This window comes from Danio rerio, chromosome 8 (assembly GCF_049306965.1).
Source record: "Danio rerio strain Tuebingen ecotype United States chromosome 8, GRCz12tu, whole genome shotgun sequence".
Taxonomy (NCBI): domain Eukaryota; kingdom Metazoa; phylum Chordata; class Actinopteri; order Cypriniformes; family Danionidae; genus Danio; species Danio rerio.
Window position 1 is genome coordinate 51,805,961 of NC_133183.1, and position 20,237 is coordinate 51,826,197.

At 39.6% G+C, this 20,237-nt stretch overlaps 1 protein-coding gene across 37 annotated transcripts in view; it reads right to left on the reverse strand.

Annotated features, from left to right (window-relative positions):
* Positions 1 to 20,237, reverse strand: part of ncor2 (nuclear receptor corepressor 2) — a 197,225-nt gene that overhangs the window by 4,286 nt on the left and 172,702 nt on the right. For 21 of the 37 annotated variants that reach the window (XR_012383753.1, XR_012383752.1, XR_012383754.1 and 18 more), the window contains 17 exons: positions 18,926 to 19,073; positions 18,719 to 18,841; positions 18,563 to 18,637; positions 18,266 to 18,480; positions 17,694 to 18,042; positions 17,399 to 17,608; positions 17,010 to 17,264; positions 16,704 to 16,799; positions 16,385 to 16,618; positions 15,888 to 16,062; positions 15,378 to 15,790; positions 9,806 to 9,936; positions 6,372 to 6,706; positions 2,898 to 3,028; positions 2,725 to 2,778; positions 2,403 to 2,621; positions 1,891 to 2,058 (listed from right to left, as the gene is read on the reverse strand). Coding sequence is in view for 34 of the 37 variants with exons in the window: in NM_001007032.1 (NP_001007033.1) it covers positions 1,891 to 2,058; positions 2,403 to 2,621; positions 2,725 to 2,778; positions 2,898 to 3,028; positions 6,372 to 6,706; positions 9,806 to 9,936; positions 15,378 to 15,790; positions 15,888 to 16,062; positions 16,385 to 16,618; positions 16,704 to 16,799; positions 17,010 to 17,264; positions 17,399 to 17,608; positions 17,694 to 18,042; positions 18,266 to 18,480; positions 18,563 to 18,637; positions 18,719 to 18,841; positions 18,926 to 19,073 (3,331 nt within the window). In the remaining 3 variants the exon portion in view is untranslated. Of the gene's footprint in view, positions 1 to 1,890; positions 2,059 to 2,402; positions 2,622 to 2,724; positions 2,779 to 2,897; positions 3,029 to 6,371; positions 6,707 to 9,805; positions 9,937 to 15,263; positions 15,791 to 15,887; positions 16,063 to 16,384; positions 16,619 to 16,703; positions 16,800 to 17,009; positions 17,265 to 17,398; positions 17,609 to 17,693; positions 18,043 to 18,265; positions 18,481 to 18,562; positions 18,638 to 18,718; positions 18,842 to 18,925; positions 19,074 to 20,237 lie in introns of all 37 variants that reach the window. The other 16 variants (XM_017357345.4, XM_021478272.3, XM_017357343.4 and 13 more) reach the window with 1 other exon arrangement.

Below are 20,237 nucleotides of genomic sequence, written 5' to 3' on the forward strand. Positions count from 1 at the left end.
TTCTGTTTAACAGAGAAGATTTTTTTCAACACATTTCTACACATAACTCATTTCTAATAACTGATTTATTTTATCTTTGCCATGATGACAATAAATAATATTTTACTAGATATTTTTATAACACTTCTATACAGCTTACAGTGACAGGCTTAACTAGGTTAATTAGGTTAACTAGGCAGGTTAGGGTAATTAGGCAAGTTATTGTATAACAATGGCTTGTTCTGTAGACTATCTAAATAAAATTTTGCTTAAAGGGGCTAATAATAATGACTTTAAAAAGGTTTTTAAAAAATTAAAAATGATTTTATTCTAGTCAAAATAAAATAAATTCCCTCAATTTCTCCAGAAGAAAAAATAATATCAGATATATTGTGAAAATGTCCTTGCTCAGTTAAAAATTATTTGGAAAATATTTAAAAAAAAAAAAAAAAAATTAAAGGGGGGGCTAATAATTCTGACTTCAACTGTATGTGAATATCTCTGGCTCTAAATGGTCACAGTCCTCGACAACAGCTTGCTCCCGCATTCATTTCACAGGCGCGCTACCCTGTACTAAAATGGCAGCTGTACAGATGCATTCCTTCCAATAGACAACAACAGGGCAGGCAACATCTAATGTAAATATCTATGGATAATTACAGGCAGGTATGTTTGGTCAGGGTTGCAACTGAAATCTGCATGGAGGTAAATCTCCAGGAACAAGATTGGTCACCTCTGATTTAGCTTATCTCCTGCAAAGATTTTCTGATAAAGAAATGCGCTGCATGAAGACGCAGTGTAATGAAGTATCAACGTGTGACATTTTTCTTTCCTACATTCTCAAAAACTGCACTTCACCATGAAAATGTGAGTAAACACTGCTGAAATTACAATCATTGATCATCACTTATTGATCAGTATAACCACATCACATCCTAGAACTTCAAGTCTACTGGGGGGAAAAGGCCACTAATACAGAACTGTTTATTAGGATGTCTAATAAATGCGTATACCTATTATTTAACGTAATGTAATGTGTATTTTTATATAGTACATTTATTGTGTATGGCCATTCACCCAAAGCACTTCACAATCATGAGGGGGGTCTCTATACCACCACCAGTGTGCAACATCCACTTGGATGATGTGACGGCAGCCACAGGACAACGGTGCCAATTCGTTCATCACACACCAGCTGTACCATGAGTTGAGAGACAGTAATAGAGCCAATTTGGTGGATGGGGATGATTGGAAGGCCATGATCGTAAAGCCAGGACACCAGGGTTACACCCCTACTCTTTACGAGAAGGGCCATGGGATTTATAAATGACCACAGAGAGTCAGGACCATAGTTTAACGTCTCATCCAAAAAAATGGTGCCCACTGACAGTGTAGTCTCCCCTTCACTTCTACTGGGGCATTAGGACTCACACAGACCACAGGTTTAGTGCCCCTGCTAGCCTCCCACCACTTCTAACAGCAACCTAGTTTTCCCATGTGATCTGTCATCCAGGTACAGACCAGGCTCAGCCCTGCTTAGCTTCAGTAAGTAACCAGTCTTTTTATAGTAGTCAGTTTTATAGTATTATAAAAGGAACAGTCAATTTTTTCATAGTTTTAAATTGTAACTTGTGCTTGTAAAGATGGATTTTCAGCAGCATTAGTATTAAGTATATCACGATCATTTAGAATTTGACTGATTTACTGCTCAAACATGTATTGTATTTGAAATAAAACAATATTGAAGTCTTTACGGTCTCTTTTATTTAATTTATTGTATTCTTTATTTAATTTATTGCTTAATTGTTGTAAAAAACTACTTTGAATGGAAGTTTCACAATCAAATTTGCCGTTCAACATGAACAAACCTAAAATGAGCAATTACTTTAACTGGTAAGTGTGCATATATACCTGTAGATGAGGGCCTGTCCTCCCACACTCTGTTGGTGAGTGGTGTGTGACGGTTACAGTCTCCCTCTGAGTGGACAGAGGACACAGATGAAGGTCTTTCGCCTCCAGACAGGCCAGGACCAGGAGATTTAGTCTTGCGACCGTTGGAGCGCCCTCCTTTGGATTTGCCTGAATCCAAACAAAGCACACAAATAAGACATTTTCACACAAATGATTATTAAGCTATCTGGACACAGAACCAAATCAGTCAACTCATGAATCAGAAGTCAAAATTGGGTTATAGGTGATTGAGATACTACTCTATGCAAGAGTGTCAGTCTCAGTGAAACACAGTTTGGTATAAAAAAAAAAAAAAAAACACCTGAATGAGATCCTTTTCATCAACAAAAACTACACAAGACAACACCTGTGTTAAATATATTTTCATTCAATAAAAATGACTATAACATGATCCAAAAAAAATGTGGAATGAAATGAAGGTAGATGAATTGTGCGGGGTTGATCTGGCACACCTGGCAGGGAGTAGGGGTCTTCTGAACGCCCATCTGCTGAAGCTGGTGGCACGACTGCAGCTGCCCCTCCGGCAGCCATCGAGTTGACAGAGTTGGACGGCGAGCGCTCGTCCATCTGTTCATCATACTTGCCCATGAGGGCTTTCCTGATGATGGCCTCCAGACCGATAGTATTACCGCTGGCTTCTGGTGGCGGGTGGCTGCGCACACTCACGGGTCCTGAAAGAATTGCCATAATGCTTGTGTTAATGGAACAGAAACCTTTCTTGAGACTGTTGTGCAGGAAAAACAAAACACACATAGACTGTCCTGAACTGCTCACCTGCATTTGTAGAGACAGGCATGTTGAAGATTTCTGTCCCAGGTTGGCTCTGGTCTAAAGAGGAGATAGAAGAGACAGGTTTAAGTCTGTTTACCCAGCAAGACAATCGTGTATATCAATACCAGGCGTTTTCTCTGCAAAACAGAAACAATAAATGGAATCCATAGACTTACTGAACTCAGCCTCTGCGCTGATCTTTTTGATCATTTCCTTCTTGCTCTTGACAATGGCTGAGTTGCTCTCAGTCAGTTTACTGAAGAAGGCTGGGGGCTGAGAGCTACTGGCCGGAGAACGAGATCCCATACTGAGAAACAGACAGAACCAGTCAGAAAATCTGGACATTTCTTCGGTTGGTTTGACATAACTTAATTCCTAAATGAACCATTCTTAGGTGGAATGTTAATCAATTGGAAGTAACCAGCCATAAAGTATAAAATACACCTCTTCCATGTTCCAAATTCCTGTGCTAAAATGAATACACGAAAAAATGTGTGTAACTAATTTTTAAATATATCCGTAAATACATGCATTATTATAATCATTCTCAGTGTCAATTTGATTAGGTGTCCTAACACTCCTACTTTTAGTTTATTCTCCAAATTTTTGTGAAATTATGTGACATTCTGTGTAATACCACAGATGCTATTTTTCAGTTTTTACAGCACTGGCAGGTATGGAAATGACATGTTCTGATATCATTGCTCAATGACTCATCCTAACCACAGCCACATGTTAATGACTGAGTGCATCTCACTGATGGCATGCATATAGTCAAAGACTACACAACACAGAAGACCTGTTAATCATATAGATTGGAATGGGGAAAATTGTAATGAATTAAACCCTGCCTACTGGTATAGGAGCCAATCATCTTATTGACTGATGTTTCTCCAGAGGAGAAGCTCGGATCAGGGGCCTGTTTCAGAAAGGAGGTTAAGTGAAAACTCAGAGTATTTTAACCCTGAAATGAGAGAAACTCTGGGTTTTCCGTTTCAAAATGGCAGGTTTGTTAAACTCGAGAAAGCAGGGTAAGTTAAGCCTGTTTCTAAAAGAGAGTTAACTTTAACTCAGAGTCAGTTACCGTGGTAACTTACTCTGTGAATCTAACCTGGTCCGGAGCAGGTTTTATTCTCTAAACTCTGAGTTTCTGTTGGTCTCCTCCCCTTTTTAAAGATGAAGAGGTATTTCTCGCATTAGTCTTACATTTCCACACACCTATTTTAGAGCTCATTTTGGAGATGTGCATAAAAAAGATTGATGGAAACTTCATGATTCACATAACTTTTGAAAATACGCATAATATAACATGTGCATAACTGAGTAGGTTAAACTTTTATTTGATAAGATGCACATAAACTACGAAGTGCACTCAACAAATTACAGTATGTACATTAAAAAATTTGTTTGTTTGTTAGAGATGATGATGAAAATGTGTGTGAAAGGACAAACCAGCAGACTGAGCACACTGCAGAACATCTTAAATGTTGTTTTAGTCATTCTAAAATGCCTTTACTGTTTCAGTATTAGTGTATATTATTAATTACATCCGAGCGTCTGGAGCGTGTCAAGATCTCCGCGTCTGGCTTCAAACACCCCCACGTGTTCATTGCGTGTCAATTGTCTTCTGAGGCTCAGGTACATTAATTAAATAAAAAATAATTGATGCAGCTTCTTCTACCACAGTAATTCTGTTTTTACTGTTGATATTTGGCGCAGGGTAATCAGGAATTGACGATTGTGTTCTCTTCGACTCTTTGGATAAAAACGCTGCTTTATTTTTAGGCGTTATTCCAGTTTTGCACAAATTTATGTAATAGCCTATATTTTGATGGAAACACAGCTATTGCCTACATTTTTGTCACACACAGAACAAAGTCACGTACGAGGCTTGTCCTTTTTTTCATAAATAATTAGCTTAACCTTCGACATGCACTATTACTAGATTAATGGGATTATTATTCTGTCTAAATTATTGTATTACTGCTTACCTTCTTAATGTTATATCAACCTCTATCACTTGATCAATAAAAAGGCAGACACATAACAAGTGCACTGTTAAATCTGTTAAAACTGATAAAAGTGTAAAAAGTTTAGAAAAAAAGTATAAACGTCACACATTGCATTACTTATTTTATTATACTTAAAATGTTTAAATACTTAAAATTAAAAATTACGCATTAACTTGGTCAGCTGTTTTCCCACGCTGTCTCTGTTTCACTGATGGTTGCTTCATTTTAAATATATACACTCATATTTGCTATAACTTTGCATGAGCACATCAAGTTCAGCTGGAGAAAGAAATGCTGATCTCTTTTTTTAAGATGTTGCCATTGTCACTCGTAATGTCTGCGCTCCATTGATAATGCCTTTTTATAGTCACGGTGCGCGCGCTTAACTCTGAGTTGGTCTACTCAAAGTTGATTGACCCAACTCAGATCAGCTGTTCTGAAACCGAAAACTCAAGAGTTTTTAATCTCTCGGTAAATCAACTCAGAGTTCAAGTTTAAACTCCGAGTTGTTTGAACCTCCTTACTGAAACAGGCCCCAGATGTGTGCTTTGTGGTCAACAAACACTGGAATCTCAGTGAATACTTGCTTCACAGACATAAGAAAAATACAAAGAAATCTTAAAATCTGCACTTTTAAATGAACCAACTACAATTGCTATCAAAAGTTGGTTGATTTTGTAATCTGCGAGAAGCAGTCCATCCTGTCAAACGCACATCACATGACAGCAACTGCTCAGACGCCCACAAACATCTAAACAAAGATTTCTGGAGAAGATTCACCATCAAGACCAAGTTGTGGAACACATCAGAAGACCAGCGTGATTTGACAATCATTACTTAGAGGAAAGAACTGCCATAAATGAGGTTGGTAAAATATGCATATTTTATTTAGACAGTTAGATTTAGATGGTTGTTGTTTCATTTTATTGGTGATTTCAAATATGTAATGTAATCATAAGCTTGGTTAACAGTTTTAGAGAATTTGATGTTTCCCCATTCAGACAGAAAGCCAGAGCATACTGCCCAAGAGGCATTTCAAAAATGGTCACCGAGTGAAATGGCTCTCCTAAAGGAGACTTTCATATAGTAGGCTTTTTTTAAATCAAGTGACAGAACACACATAAGGCTTGTACATGCAACCAAACTTCATGTCAGTTATATTTTATTGCATTTAAGTGAAACTAAAGAGTGTTACATCTAACACTTTTATTATCGCAACTGATAAAGGATTTTCCATTATAAATACTAATCTGGTTTTACTGTGCAGCCATAAATGTACCTTATCAAATACATATAATGATCCCTCCACTTTAGGTGAGTTGATAAAGTTTACCCAGATCAGCTCATTTAATCTGTCAAAAGTGAAAGCCTCGCTTTCCTCACTGAGTCTGAAGGGAAGATGTGAAGAGCAACCAGTTTTGCCAACATTTTAAAATGAGATGTTTTTTCAGACTATTTTTCCTTTTAGCTGTGGAGTGAGGGGCTTACTGCCAGAATCCACATTTTTTTTTTAGCATTTTGGCTTCAGTTTTCAGCTCGCCCTGATTAAGTGCCCTAGCAACCTCTGAATTGCAGTTTTCAACAGTTTATGGTTAAGCTCTCCAAAAGCCCTGATTGGTGACAATGTGTGCTACATACCCCTGCTCAGCTTGTTCATTGGGGTAGTTGGCTCCTGGCGTCTCAGGCTCTGAAATGGCCCCTGGTGGTGAAACTGGTTCAATCCCATCAGCAGCCAGACTCACTGGAGAGGTTTTATTCTGAGGAGGAGACCTGTCTCTGCCCCTTTCTGCAGAAGTGCCCTCTGGGGTGTAGCGGGAATTGGGCTCTGTGGGGGTTTGGGCTTGAGGGGTGCTAGGTGGACGGGTGAGATCCAGCACAGGAGAGCTGTGATACCCATAACCAGGCGGGAGAGATGGTTGACCTCCTATCTGGTTTTGCTGTGACTGGCGTGTGTAATCTTTAGTGATCACCTCCTGTAAAAAGGGAAAGTTTGATTTAGTGATGTGCATGCAGGAGACAGGTACATGTTTACACTGAGAAATACAGCACCACAGCTTGTCTAGGGCTTCACAATATATGGTTTTGGCATTGATATTGCAATGTGGGCACTGGGCATCTCTGCAATGTGGAGCATTCAGCACACAAAATGATAGTGCCTGTAACTTTAAGAAACTCTAATTGTATTGGTGTCTAAATACAATGAAGGCTATACTGGGTCATTTTACATTTGATTATCCATTTTGCACTGTATACTGCTTGATTTCCACAAATGCATGAAATACCGCTTATTTAGTTTGTATCTTTGCTGTACTGCATTTATCAACGCTCTTGATTGGTGTAGTTTATTTCAGGCAGACGCTCTTCCCTATAAAATCATCCCGATTAGGGATGCTCATTTCGGTTAATTTTGCCAACCGCCACTCGTTAACCAAATAATAACCGTTAACAGATTAATATTAAAATATTATTTAATAAAAAAAATTTGATGTGCCAATTTTTTGACACATTAAATATTGCATTTTAAAATACTGATTTATTTTAACATGCGAACAGCATACAGAACATCTTCATGCACCTGCAGTGTTTTCAGCAGCATAGAAAAACTAAATAAACTAAACAAAAAAATAAAAAATAAATCCTGCCAGATTTGTTTGATTCATAGATTAGGCTGTGTAGGCTATTTAAAAACTTATATTATATATTAACTTTTAATAAATATAATTTTCCAAATGGAAAAAGGTTGGTCTGTTGGTTGAAGCCTACACTAAATTATCAACAAACTATTTGTTGAGTTTATGACACCCAGGCAGCACAGAGGTGATCAGCATCACCACTAGACTCTGTCAAACTGTGACCAGAAATATCCTTCTTTGGCAAAATACATCTGTAGGCACGTGTGTGCGCGAGTTAACAAATAAGTGTTGCACATTTCGGGGTCGATCACAGCGAACGCGCTTTTCCATTCCAAAAAAATACTTGGCGTACACACCGCCTAATATATTGACAAAAAAAAGAAGCACAGCTCTTTTATGTCACTAGGAAACGACTGAATCAGCTAAGCCATATTGTGCGCATGTATTGCTGTCAATTTTGTTATAATTTAAATTTTTAATAACATTATTATTTTCAAGATTTGTAATGTCATACAACTCTGGATGACTTGAAACAGTGACCACTAGTCTCTCCTCCATCATTAAAAGTTTGCTGTAGTCGTCTTGACAACCCAAACACTGCTGTCACCTCAAAGAAAACCCCACCTCTGTTTTCATTTGATTGAAGAATGAAAAATAAGCGACTGACATAACTCGCTTTTTTTTGCTTGAGCGCACATAGCGCACAACGGCAAAACGCGAGGTGCGCAGGGCACATAAACAATAGTAAAACACTATTATACTAAACATCGCAATATGTATGGCAGAAATTGTATATTGCAATGTCATTTATTTACAATATTGTGCAAAAAGATGGTTACGACAGGTCAGAAATTTGCTTTCCATTTACATTGTTTGATGAAAATAAATGCTGACTTGTTTTGGCGATTTAAAATAGAACCATTTTTGGGAGACAGTAACTTTTGTCATGCACTTTTGTCTTTAAATGTTTGGAGACCTTTTAAATTCACAAAGACCTACATTACATTAATGTTTCAAGTGTAAAAGAATACTTAAAAATAAAACAATTTTTTTAAACTGAATGCTTTTGACTGAAGCTGTTTATATGACAAAACCACTTTCTTCTTGTCTTCATTTTGCTGCTTATCAGGGGGCAATTTGTGTGAATGTAGATCTCTGTTATGAGTTCAGACTGCACGATTTTCAGAGTAGTCATGTCACCGCTGTTTTCACACTGCATGACTGTCTGGGGTAGAGTTCTGTCGGTGCCGTGTTTACACTGCAAAATTGATCGGCAACAGGGAATTTTTGCTCACCTAAGCAATGTCTCCTCAACTTTTTTCTTTTTGACTTGGATGTGATATTGCATGTCAAACAGACATGAGTGTTCCTGACAAACTTCCACTAGTTTTCCTTCATTTCTTGGGTTCAAATAAACTGAAAAGAAGCCCTTTTAACTTCTCCCCCAACCTCCCGCTGGCCTGCAGATACCAATACTAGTAGATGCTGCTCTCTCATTGGCTGTAGGTAACGGCTAATGTTATTTTCAATCAGAACACATTTCACACAGCATGATTTTAATTGCCGCCAGCTCCAAATATTTTGCATACCAAAATATCTCCCGAGTGTCAGCGACACCTCGATGATTCTCTCAGATTGCATCTTTGATAGTTCACACTGTGTGATTGTTACAAACTAGCACTGATTTGCCTGTGATTTCAGGCATTAGTCTGCGATTTCTCAAGACCTATCAGCGAGTCAAAATCAGGGCAAAAATCATGCAGTCTGAACTCAGCATAAGTCATTGTGCATCTGTTACTTTACTTAATGCCTGAAAAGGTACTATATACAGCCCTCAGATATGCGGTTGGTTCTAATATTCATTACTGTGCTGCAATAAAAGCATGAAAACAACAACACCAATGCAATGTGCAAAAATGGCTTTATAATGGACGTTTGTTTTCCTTCTCCATGATCGATTGGACCAATGACAAGTCGGTCTTCTGAACAACTGCTCTTTCAACTGATCAAAAAATCTGTACTGGCAGGTCACACTTACCAAAAAAAAAAAAAAAAAAGGAAATCAGAATCGGCCAAGGAAATTGCAATCTGAGCATCCCTCATTTTTACATGTGATCTGATCTACACAGATCATCCTTAAATTTCATACCAGGGACACTGAGGAGTGTCGTAATTCATTAAAGATTTTTTTTTACCATAAAACACAAACACAAAGTAAGGTTTTCCTCATTGTCTCTTAATTAATGAGATATCTTATGAATGGTGGGGAAAGAGTTCATCGTGACAGTTGACAGAGTTTTTGCTTAATAAAAGGCAATTGTGGCCTCCTATAACTGAATTTGTGGGATACTTTTCCAAGCCTCAATTAATTTGTGACCTTGTTTCTGCCATTACAATTCAATGCAATAAGTCACCAAAATGTCTCGATCTGACACTTACACTGATGTGCTGGGCGAGGGTCACCACTCTCTGAGAGCCTTTGACACCCGATGACGACTGCTGACCTGGAGAAAGTCTGTCTTCAGACCCGTACAGCTGTTCAAATGCCTTCTGTTGAGCTGCAGACACAGCTAGAGAAAAAAGACAGAAAAGAAGAGTTGAGTACAGTGTGGCAGAAGCCTCTGGGTTCCTCTGAGGGTGAGAGCAGAGACGGGTGTGTAAGCAGTGCGATCACATACAGGCTCTGGGTTTATATTCAATGACTTGCTCACATGTGTTCAGAGATCAAGCCAACATTATGAAGCATCCGACTGTAGCAGAGTGTAAGCACTGTGCCAATTCAGCAGAAATGCTTTGAACAGAAACACAACAATAAAATAGAAGCAAAATGAGTGTTTAAAATGAGATGTGAAGGTATGAGAAGCGGATGCATTTGCTTGATTACCATGTGAAAGAGCTAAAGACATTTTTCTTTTGCTACAGCTATATGTTTGGACCTCTTACATTGTATGCACACTATATCTAGGCTTATTTTTGCTAACAAAATAAGTTAAAGATCTTTAAAACCTATTTGACCTGACTGAAAATGAAGCAAAGGCACAGATTCTTACAGTATGATTCTGTTCTTGATCTTCCTTTTAACAGTTTTGAGAAATGTCCCTACTTAAATGCTAAACAAAAACAAAATTTCACTTGAGAAGTCTTGAAATCAATATAGTGGACTGGAAAAATCTTATTGGTTAAGAACACCCAAGAACAACATCGGTTAAACGCAAGGATGTGAATCCTCAGGAATGAACGATTCAGGTTCCATGTAAATATTCCAGACACTTGATAATTCTTTTAGTATTTTTTGGAAGCTTTGAAGAATGTGATGTTTTTTTCAGGACTCTTTGATGAGTAGAATGTTCAACAGAACATAATTTTTTTAAAATATGTAAATATTTTGTGACATAAATGTCTTTAGTGTCACATTTGAAAAATTAAATACATCACACAAATATTTAATCTAACTGAGCCTAAAGTTTTGAACAGCAATAACATTAAACAGACTGTTTCACTTCTTGTGGGATTTCAGTCTTTTGAACGATTCATAAAATAGTTGCATAAGAACTATTCATTTTCTAGTTAGCAACTTGCAAGAGCTTGGAAATCTTAGGGTGCTTTCACACCTACACTTTTGTTTCGGAACGTATCTCGTTTGCCCAGTTAGCGCGGTTCGTTTGGCATATGTGAACAGGGTAATCGCGCTCTGTTCCGCGCCAAAGTAATCGCTCCGAGATCGCTTGAATGAGGTGGTCTCGGCTCGATTGAAACGAACCCTGGAGCGGTTCGATCCGAGCGCGGTTATATCACAGTGTTTTATGGATATGTAATAGGCTTACGGCTATATGAAGAGAGAATTATGAGTATGGCGGGAAGTTTCGCGAGTCTCCGGATGCCCGCAAACGAGTGATGATCTCCCGGTAATCTTGCGTCTCCCTCCCGGTCCTCAAATAGGCATCGTCGCGCACTCTTCTCACCACTCCCCACCGGGTCTCTCCTCAGACACGTCACGCGCACACCCTGTCAATCACCACCAAACCACCACCTCTCCTGACAGCTGAGCGGAACGCTGCAAAATAAACCCTGACACTCTGACCAATGTGAGGAGAGTTTACTCGCACGTGACTTGTTTTAGCTCTTTTGGTCCGATTAGAAACTTTGCAGTGTGAAAGCGAACCACTCCAAGAGCAAAGAGCAACAATGTAACAATTGTAATCTCTGTTTCGGAACAACTGAATCGATTCACAGGTGTGAAAGCACCCTTAGTATGGCACTAATCACATGTTCTTATGACAACAACTTCTGCTGAAGATTCAGTAATGACTAGTTCGATCACTGTGCTGTTCAGACTACATGACTTGATTTTAGCCTGTCTATTCCGACCAATCAGACAAATTCACATCTGAGCTGTTTATGAAAATAAACGTCTTTAAATCCTTCTCCAGACACAATTAGCAGCTGCTTGATAATCAGTTAACATTTCTAGGATCATGCGAACTGGGAAAAAAAAAGATCATGATAAACCGCTGAGTTTACCTGGAAGATCTGTGTTCAGCTGCATGATGCATGTGAAGTTAGATTTATGTAGCCTACAGCATCAGTAGACTTTAGTTTTAAAAAGTATCTCACAACCTACAGCACAAACTCAAATGTACATCTCCATATGCTAAAGTGTTCCTCCATATGTTTTCATCGAAGCTGTTCACAATATCCATCAGAATTTGTAATGTTGTCAAATGTGTGAACAAGGCTGGGGTTAGAGCTTCTGCCCGATGGTAAGTCTTTTTTTTCTAGTTATTTGGTCCATCTCTGAGACTAAATCAGCATCAAGAATGCAAAAATTTTAAATAAAAGTAAAGTACTGATTCATTCAAGAAAAATACTGATTCATTTTTTAATACAAGCGGGGCCGTTTAGCTCATTTTTGAGTAATGATGTCAGAATTTACCAGTATTTTGGAACGGATGTGTGAATGGTCCTTTACAGAAAAAAAATCAGAACATCCTTGCCTGTGTGAACAGCACATATTTGTATATACCGGTAAAGCTGTTTTGGAAATTATTTACAGTGTGAAAGGGGCTTTTGTGACTTTAAATGAGAGGGTGCTCGCTGCAGAGACAGCTCCTCCTCCCAATAATATCCAGCTGCAGGCCCGCAGAACCACACACGTTTTAGGCACACACAATCTAGGACACACAATCTAGGCAAACCATGTATGGTTACGACGGATGTTAATGTTATTAACGTCTTTTTGAACATCGTCATCGATATATTTTGAGATATGTGGTTAATAAATATTGTACACAATAAACAATAGTGTTTACTTTATTTCACAAATATTGCGATCGAGACGGGTGAATGGGGAGCATTGTGTCCGATCGCCATTCAATATAATAGACTGAATAGTTTTTAATCAGTCATGATAGCTGATCAGTCATTATTATCTGACAATAATATAGCAGATACTCGTTTGCTGGCCTTGCTGAACGATCTAATTTGGACAGGTTTAATTTACATAATGCATTAATTTTTGATGAAAGAAATAATAGCAAGTTAATATAGGCAATAATACATTATATGTAGTAAAAATATTTTTTACATGTAACAAATGTATAACACTATATTATTTTACTCAAGCGATTTAATAGTGTTTATTTATTTGCTTAACTTTCTAATAATCTTTTAATTAATGATTTCCCACATTTAATACTGTAGTAATTTATAGTAAGCAATAAATTGTTTTTAAACCAAAATTTTGCCATAGGAACAAATTAACTATTAATAATAAAAAAATAATAAGTATATATATATATATATATATATATATATATATATATATATATATATATATATATATATATATATATATATAATATATAAATATAACCAACAGCTGTGACAGTTTGGTAAAAGCTAGTAGTTTATATATAAACTTATTATAATCAGATAATCAGTTAAGATAATCAGTTTATATATATATATATATATATATATATATATATATATATATATATATATATATATATATATATATATATATATATATATAATGTTTAAATGATTAACTATAGTAGGCTAATTTATTTTAAAGTGACATATTATTGTTTGCTTTTTATATTTTACAAGAAAGTGATTTTAACCAAGTATGATAAGATTAAGATCTTGAATTAATTTATTACACTTAACCCTACAATTAGACGGTCTATGATTTCTTTGTGTCTGTGGACACATGAATAAAGTCATAATTGTCTTTAACCAATTAGTTTTATTTACATAATTTGAGTTTAGAAACTGCAGAGATGTTAAAATGATCGTAACGATATAATAATAATAATGACTGAAATGGGACACCATATTTGTGAAATTCAATAGGTGGCGACCATATATGGTTTGCCTAAATCGTGTGTCCTAGATTGTGTGTGCCTAAAACGTGTGTGCTGCGGGCCTGCAGCTGGATATATCTCCCTCCTCCTAGCTGTTTTAATGCATACACCTACCACGCCTCTAACCCCAACCCCCAGTTACATCACTTGCGGAAGAAGTGCAGCAAGGAGGAGTTGGAGCTCAGCTCTGCCCATGTGGCTCGCAGTGAGTACAACTTGCTTTAAATTGCTGTGGTGTTCATACTCTGTGACACTACATAGATGATCCACAAGAGGGCCGTCACACACTACAGGATATGATAACAACTCTGTCACACAATAACTCTCCCCAGCCCCTAAACTACAGCTAATAAAACATTGAGGACGAAGCTGTCAGAAAAAGCTGAACATTATTGGCTGCTTGTGTGAAAACATCACTGATGCAGCATTTGAAGTCTCTGAAAGCAGAGAGCATTTGAAAGCATCGTCAATTCGCTGGTCTGCAACATAGAGTTTAGTCAGCCAACTGGTCTGGAATATTTAGCATGCTATATTTTGGATTTTCGTCTGAAGTCGTTCACTAGTTCACACACATAAAGATCAAAAATAAAGATTACTCATTTCTGTTAGCAAGCATGTTAACTAAAGCTTAAAATCCTGTAGTGTGAACTAAGCATATGATGTATTGTAGTATTTGGTCCTGCAGATGATCAACACCTATTGGGAACAAACACTTTAAAAATAATTTAACTCCAGCTCTTTCCTTAGATCTAGTTTAATGGTCTCCTTTATGCAGCTATCAAACTGCCAAAGTGCCAGTGTGCCCTATCTCAAAAAAAGGAAATGAAACAGGAAGCAAACATGTAGTACTATGAAACGTTCTCCAAATGAGAAAAAAAGAAGAAAAGGAGGAACACAAGACGCAAGCCGATAAGGATGTTATGAAACAATGACTAACCACATCACTGTTGAATGAATGAGTTCTTAAAGTTCACCTCAGGATCTCTCTCGGGTTTGAATAAAGCTGGACGCCAGACGAATCTTTCTGGACCGTTAGGGCGTGATTTATCAGTCGACTACGATATACGCCTGTGGCCGTTACAAAGCTCAATATGTTTAATGAGCTTCACTGTTTTAAATTGTGGACGTTTGGACTGAAACATGCAGAATCTCCCCTCGAAAGTCAGATTTGACAAAGGGTTCAATGAGATGACGCGAAAAAGGGGAGGAAAACCTTTGGTGGTCTTTAAGCAATGCTTCAGATGCCAAAAAATAAACAAAAAGCAAAGTGTAAAAAGCATATTCAAAGGAAAAAAAACTGAACGAATAATGGAGACTGGGTTGATTCTCATTAATGCCAACCACCACAAGCGTGCACTAGGCCACAGACGTAAGGGGCAGGGGTGCAGGATGGGCAGAGGAATGATGAGGGAGGGAGGGAGGGAGGAAGGGAGGGAGAGGGTTTTGGTGGACTGGTAGAGAACAGGAAGAATGGGCAGGGGAGGGCTTGGATGTGGCGTTAACGGCCCAAAGGTCCCAGAGCATCTTACCATCACAGGTGCCGTTGGTCGCGAGCGCACCAGTCTCTGGCATCGCCGCATCACAAGAAATTTGATGCATGATTATCGCGTTTATGAAGTTGGCCGCTGTCATGGTGGTCTTACCGAGTGCTCGAAGTTCGTGTTCCTGTATGGACATCACTTTGTTTTGAGTCTTTTCCCTACTTGACGCGCTGCTGCCGCTGTCCCCGCCACGGGATTGGATGGAACTGCCGCCGCCGCCACTTTCGGGCGCCAACAAGGGGTGCCCTCGACTTGTGGGCAGGTGGGCAACAGGGGCCTGGTTGTATGGAGAGGGATATGTACCACCGGCACCAGGACTGGCGAGCTTGGAGTCAGATTTAGAAGAGGATGAAAGGTCTTGGTGTTTGGGCAGACCTCCTCGCCCATGGCTTTTGCCCCCATCTCTGCTCAAGTCTTTAGCACTTGGGTCCGTTCCAGATGGGTAACCCTCACCGGGTAAACCAGACCTCTGGAGGTGCCCACTGAAGCCCTGGTAGCGAGCAGAGCCTGGTGGTCTGAAGGAAGAAAAGCAGAAACAAATTAGAGCCAGCTTTAACATGTTGATCTCACTAGATGGAGCTTCAGACAGCAGTTTGAGTGGGGAAGACTCACCGCAGCACAGAAGGATTGTTGTGCTCAGAGTTTGACAGGCTCTTGGAGCTGGTGTTGTGCAGGACGCTTGGTCTCTGCTGCAAGCTGTCCTGGGGACGGGGCGAGAGCGGGGACTGGTGACTGTAAGGATGAGAAGGGGGACGAGAACTGCTGCCGCTCATCTGTTCAGGTGCTCCTGCTCAGAAACAAAGTTCAGATTTTTAGCAATACTGAGATGCATTTAAAAGATTCACCGAAGTGCACTAAAGCTAATTCTACAATTGACTGCTTGAAGAAGAAATGCTTTCGGTTCACTTTCAACTTCATATTAAATTAATTTTAACTATACAACAATGTTGTTAACTTAAGCTATTACCAAGAAATTCAGTTACTGAAATATGTAAAATATGAAAAAAAGAAACATTAAAAGAAATACATATGTTCCAAATAAATTAACTATCAGATATTTAAGAATGATTGTACCCATTTAAAATAAAGAGGTGCTGAGGGGGTCTCACCTGGTCTCCATATAGGTGCGTGCTCCACGTTACCATGGCTGAGAGACTTGTCTCTTTCTCTGTCCCTGTCTCGATCTTTCTCACGCTCCCGGTCTCGATCTCGCTCCCTGTCCCTCTCTCGCTCTCTTTCTCTTTCTCGCTCTCTCTGCTCTCTTTCTCTCTCTCTCTCCCGTTCTCTTTCTCTTTCAGCAGATGATGAACCACCTTGGATCTTGCTCATGTGAGAGGCTCCTACTGTTAAGAAGATAAGCAATAATTAAGGTGAGGGAACTGAACTTGTTTCAAAAAATATGTTTGAAATTAGCATGCTACTCTGTACCTGGTGAGATAGGAGAGGTGTTGTAGGCTCCGCTAGGGAAACCTGGAGAAGTTCCTGGGATATATGTGATACGATCCATGGGAGATGCAGATGTTCCTGCAAGAAAACATAAAAATGTACCTCTAAAAATTTAATACCATTTGTTTAATTTAAATAAAAATGTTATATAAATGCTCAATCTTTTTGTAAAGTGTCTATTCCTGTGTTGAATCTTTGCTTGATGACTGACTTGACTGACAGACAAAAACAAATAAGAAGTGAATACTATGTTAATTGTAAGATTTGACGCTTTTCAGAAAGGCTCACCTCTAGGCGTGGGTGAATAGGCTAAGTTTAAGGACTGCTCTCTAGGTGTGAGGCCTCTGAGCAGGTCAGGTCTCTGGGCAGCCATTGCAGCGGCAGCAGGCCACTGGTGCATCTGCTGAGAGGTAATGTAGTCATTGAAAAGCGTTTGTCTGTTTTCCAGGGCTGCTGTTTCAGGGAAACAGCCTCTGATCAGGTAGGGTGGATAGGGGTGTGGGTAGCCAGGGCCAGGAGCCAGGTGACGAGGCAGGTAATACGCTGTGGGAAAGCAAAGACAAACTGAGATGATGCATAACATAATACATGAAAATTTTAATGTTTCCAAGTATAATTAATGATCATGGAAAATTGCACACTGACATTTTCTGCTAATCTGCAAATATGTGGAATACCTGAGTCAATCGGGATACCCCTGGGCAGAGCTGCAGCATCAAATGTTAAATGAGACATCTGGCTACGGTACATGTCCGGTCCCAACCCAAGGATCCTCTCGAAGGCTAAATTTGCAGTGTGCTCACCCACTGCCAATGGAGACTTAGTGGAGCCCATCTCTCTTGGGGTGGGGGTGGCCTTTCTCTCCTGCTGTTGGGGTTTACTAGAGCCTAAATATACACAGAGAAACAATGTTCAAACCTCAAAGAAAGGACATTAGCTACTGAATTTTCTCTGACTGGATGATCATGATACCTTCATGAGCGCGCTGTGAGTTTTCTCTGCCAGACAGTGGAGAGGCTCTGTGTGAGGGCGGAGGGTAGCTGGATCTTTTATGATCTTCATACCCCACTGGACTGTGGTGAGGCCTGCTGCTCTGCTCTCCACTCAGTGCCAATGGAGAGACACGGGACAGAGAGCTGGGGGCACTGACTACAGCACTGGGTCGAGATTTGCCCCCTGCCTCCTCATAACGAGCCCTGTCGGAACCCCTGGGATCTAGATGAGAGGGCAGTCCGGAATATGGCCGTGGAGAGCTGGCAATGATGGAGCGCACATCATGCCGCTTGGATGAGCCGGGGGGCTCTTGTTTCAGAGGTGTACCCTGTAGATGGCACATTCAGTGAGTATTCAGGTCTCAATATTGTAAACAAATAAAACCACAAATATGAGTATTTAAAGCCTTGTATGACTTTCATCAGTTCCAAGGGTTTAATCTGTACCAACTCTAAGTTTCCAATTCAGAATTATTCTATCCAACCATAATATTAAAATGCGCTAAATTTGAAGCAGTTCAAGTAATTTAACTAAATTCAAGATAAAATCACCTGTGTGATTGAACCCTCCTTGGGCTTGCCAATTACAACCCCCTCAGGTGGAATCAGATGGATGGAGCGCCCTCCCTCTTTGACTGTGGGTACCATACTCTCGTGTGAGCGTGATTTCAGAGCATCAGTGGAATGACCAGGTCCACGGGGTGATGGGGAGCCCTCTCTTTTCATCTGCTTAACCTCCCGACGCTGACAATCATCCCGTGGGATTCCTGAGAGAAATAATCAAGGAAATGAATCCTTGTGGAAGCTAAAAGTGATCGGTCAAGGTTATGTTTGGAAGATCGTCCTGACCTTGTGATATGGATCCACGGATGAGTTGCGGATGAGGACTATCTCGATCTGGAGGCATTGCTCGAATGATCAGGCCTGCACAAGAGAGAAACGGCAGGTGAAGGATAAACAGTGAAACTACATGTCTGCGACTTCTAAAAGGGATGTTATGCTCACCTTCAGATAGGGGGTCTCTGATGGGTGGCACACGAGATGAGATGCCAACCTCCATCATATCATAGGACCTCTTCATGCCAGCCCCCACATCCCCACAACCCTCTTCTTTAGAATTTGGACGCCCTGTTCAAACATTCACAAATCAGTAAGTTCTGCAATTTTTAGACATTTGCCTTAGGTTATAGGCACTTAGATTTGTACACTCACGTTCAAAGGAAAGGATGTGTCCGCTGATGCCCTCATAGACTACATGCCCCTTAGAAGGAGTGTCCTCTCTGCTTCTCTCTCGGCTGGGACTGTCCTCATTGATGAGACGGGTTATTGTGCCCTTATATAAGACATCTGCAGGAGTGCCCTGAAAGACACGACAGAGAAAGCTTCATGTCTGAGAACTGTGATAAATTGTTAACTGAGAACTAAAGAGTGGGACTTTTGCTGCTTTGACGGCTGTGATCTGATGTGATTTATAGACTTTTGGTAGCTAGCGATTATTTCCCAGCTCTCATAAAAAGCCATTCAAGATTTCGTTAAGACAAGGAGAAGTCTGAAATAGGTTAACCTTTGTATTGTGAAGAAAAAAGAACTCAAATGAGCAAGTACTTTTTCTCACTGATATTTCAAAACCATCATATTTTTAGGTTACAGTTGTGAAAATAATAACCATGCTAAACTATAAGAGGCTGCCAGCTTTTTTGGTGCAAGAAATCATCCCAGGGATAAATATAAACATCTGGGGCCTCATGTATCAACGCTGCGTACGCACAAAAACTTTGCGTACGCCAGGTTTCACGCTCAGAATCGCTCACGTTTGGATTTACTAACAATGAACTGAACGTGGGAATGTGCGCAGCTTCACAGCAGCTTTCTGGCTGGTGTACGCACATTTTTTGTGCGTGTCTGTTTTATTTCCATTGGCGACTCCTAGAGGCAGTTGTGTTAAATTCCTCTCTACAAAGTGTCTGAGCCTTGCAATGGCAGCTGTATGAGACGGGTTCAGCAGGTATATAGGGTTTCCATACCATACAGTTGACCAGCTAAACATTAAAGCACAGTTTGCAGCAGTCGCCTGTTTTCCCAATGTAATCTGAGCGATCTACCGCACGCACATTGCTATAAAGACACTGTCTGAAGATTTGCATGCGTGAATCAGAAACATTTCCATTCAATAAATGTGCAAATAAAATATGATGCACAAACTTATTGATGATTCCTACTTGTCTTTCTCGTGATAAATAGTAGGCAAACTCTGATATGTAGCGGGGGAAAAAAGAAGAAAGAGTTCATCAGACGCTGGATTCGAGCCGAATTCATGCTCGAACGTGTCAATACATGAACACATGCGTCTTACAAGCTGCGCCACTGAGACTGTTAAGGATGCTGCAACATTTTACAGATATAAACCAGACTATTTATTTTTTTAATGCACTCAGTGCGATGTTCAGACTTAACTGTGTTGACCGCATCAGCTAAACTCTCCCACTCTATTTTTTTCTTTTGTTGTTTATTCCGGTGAACAAAC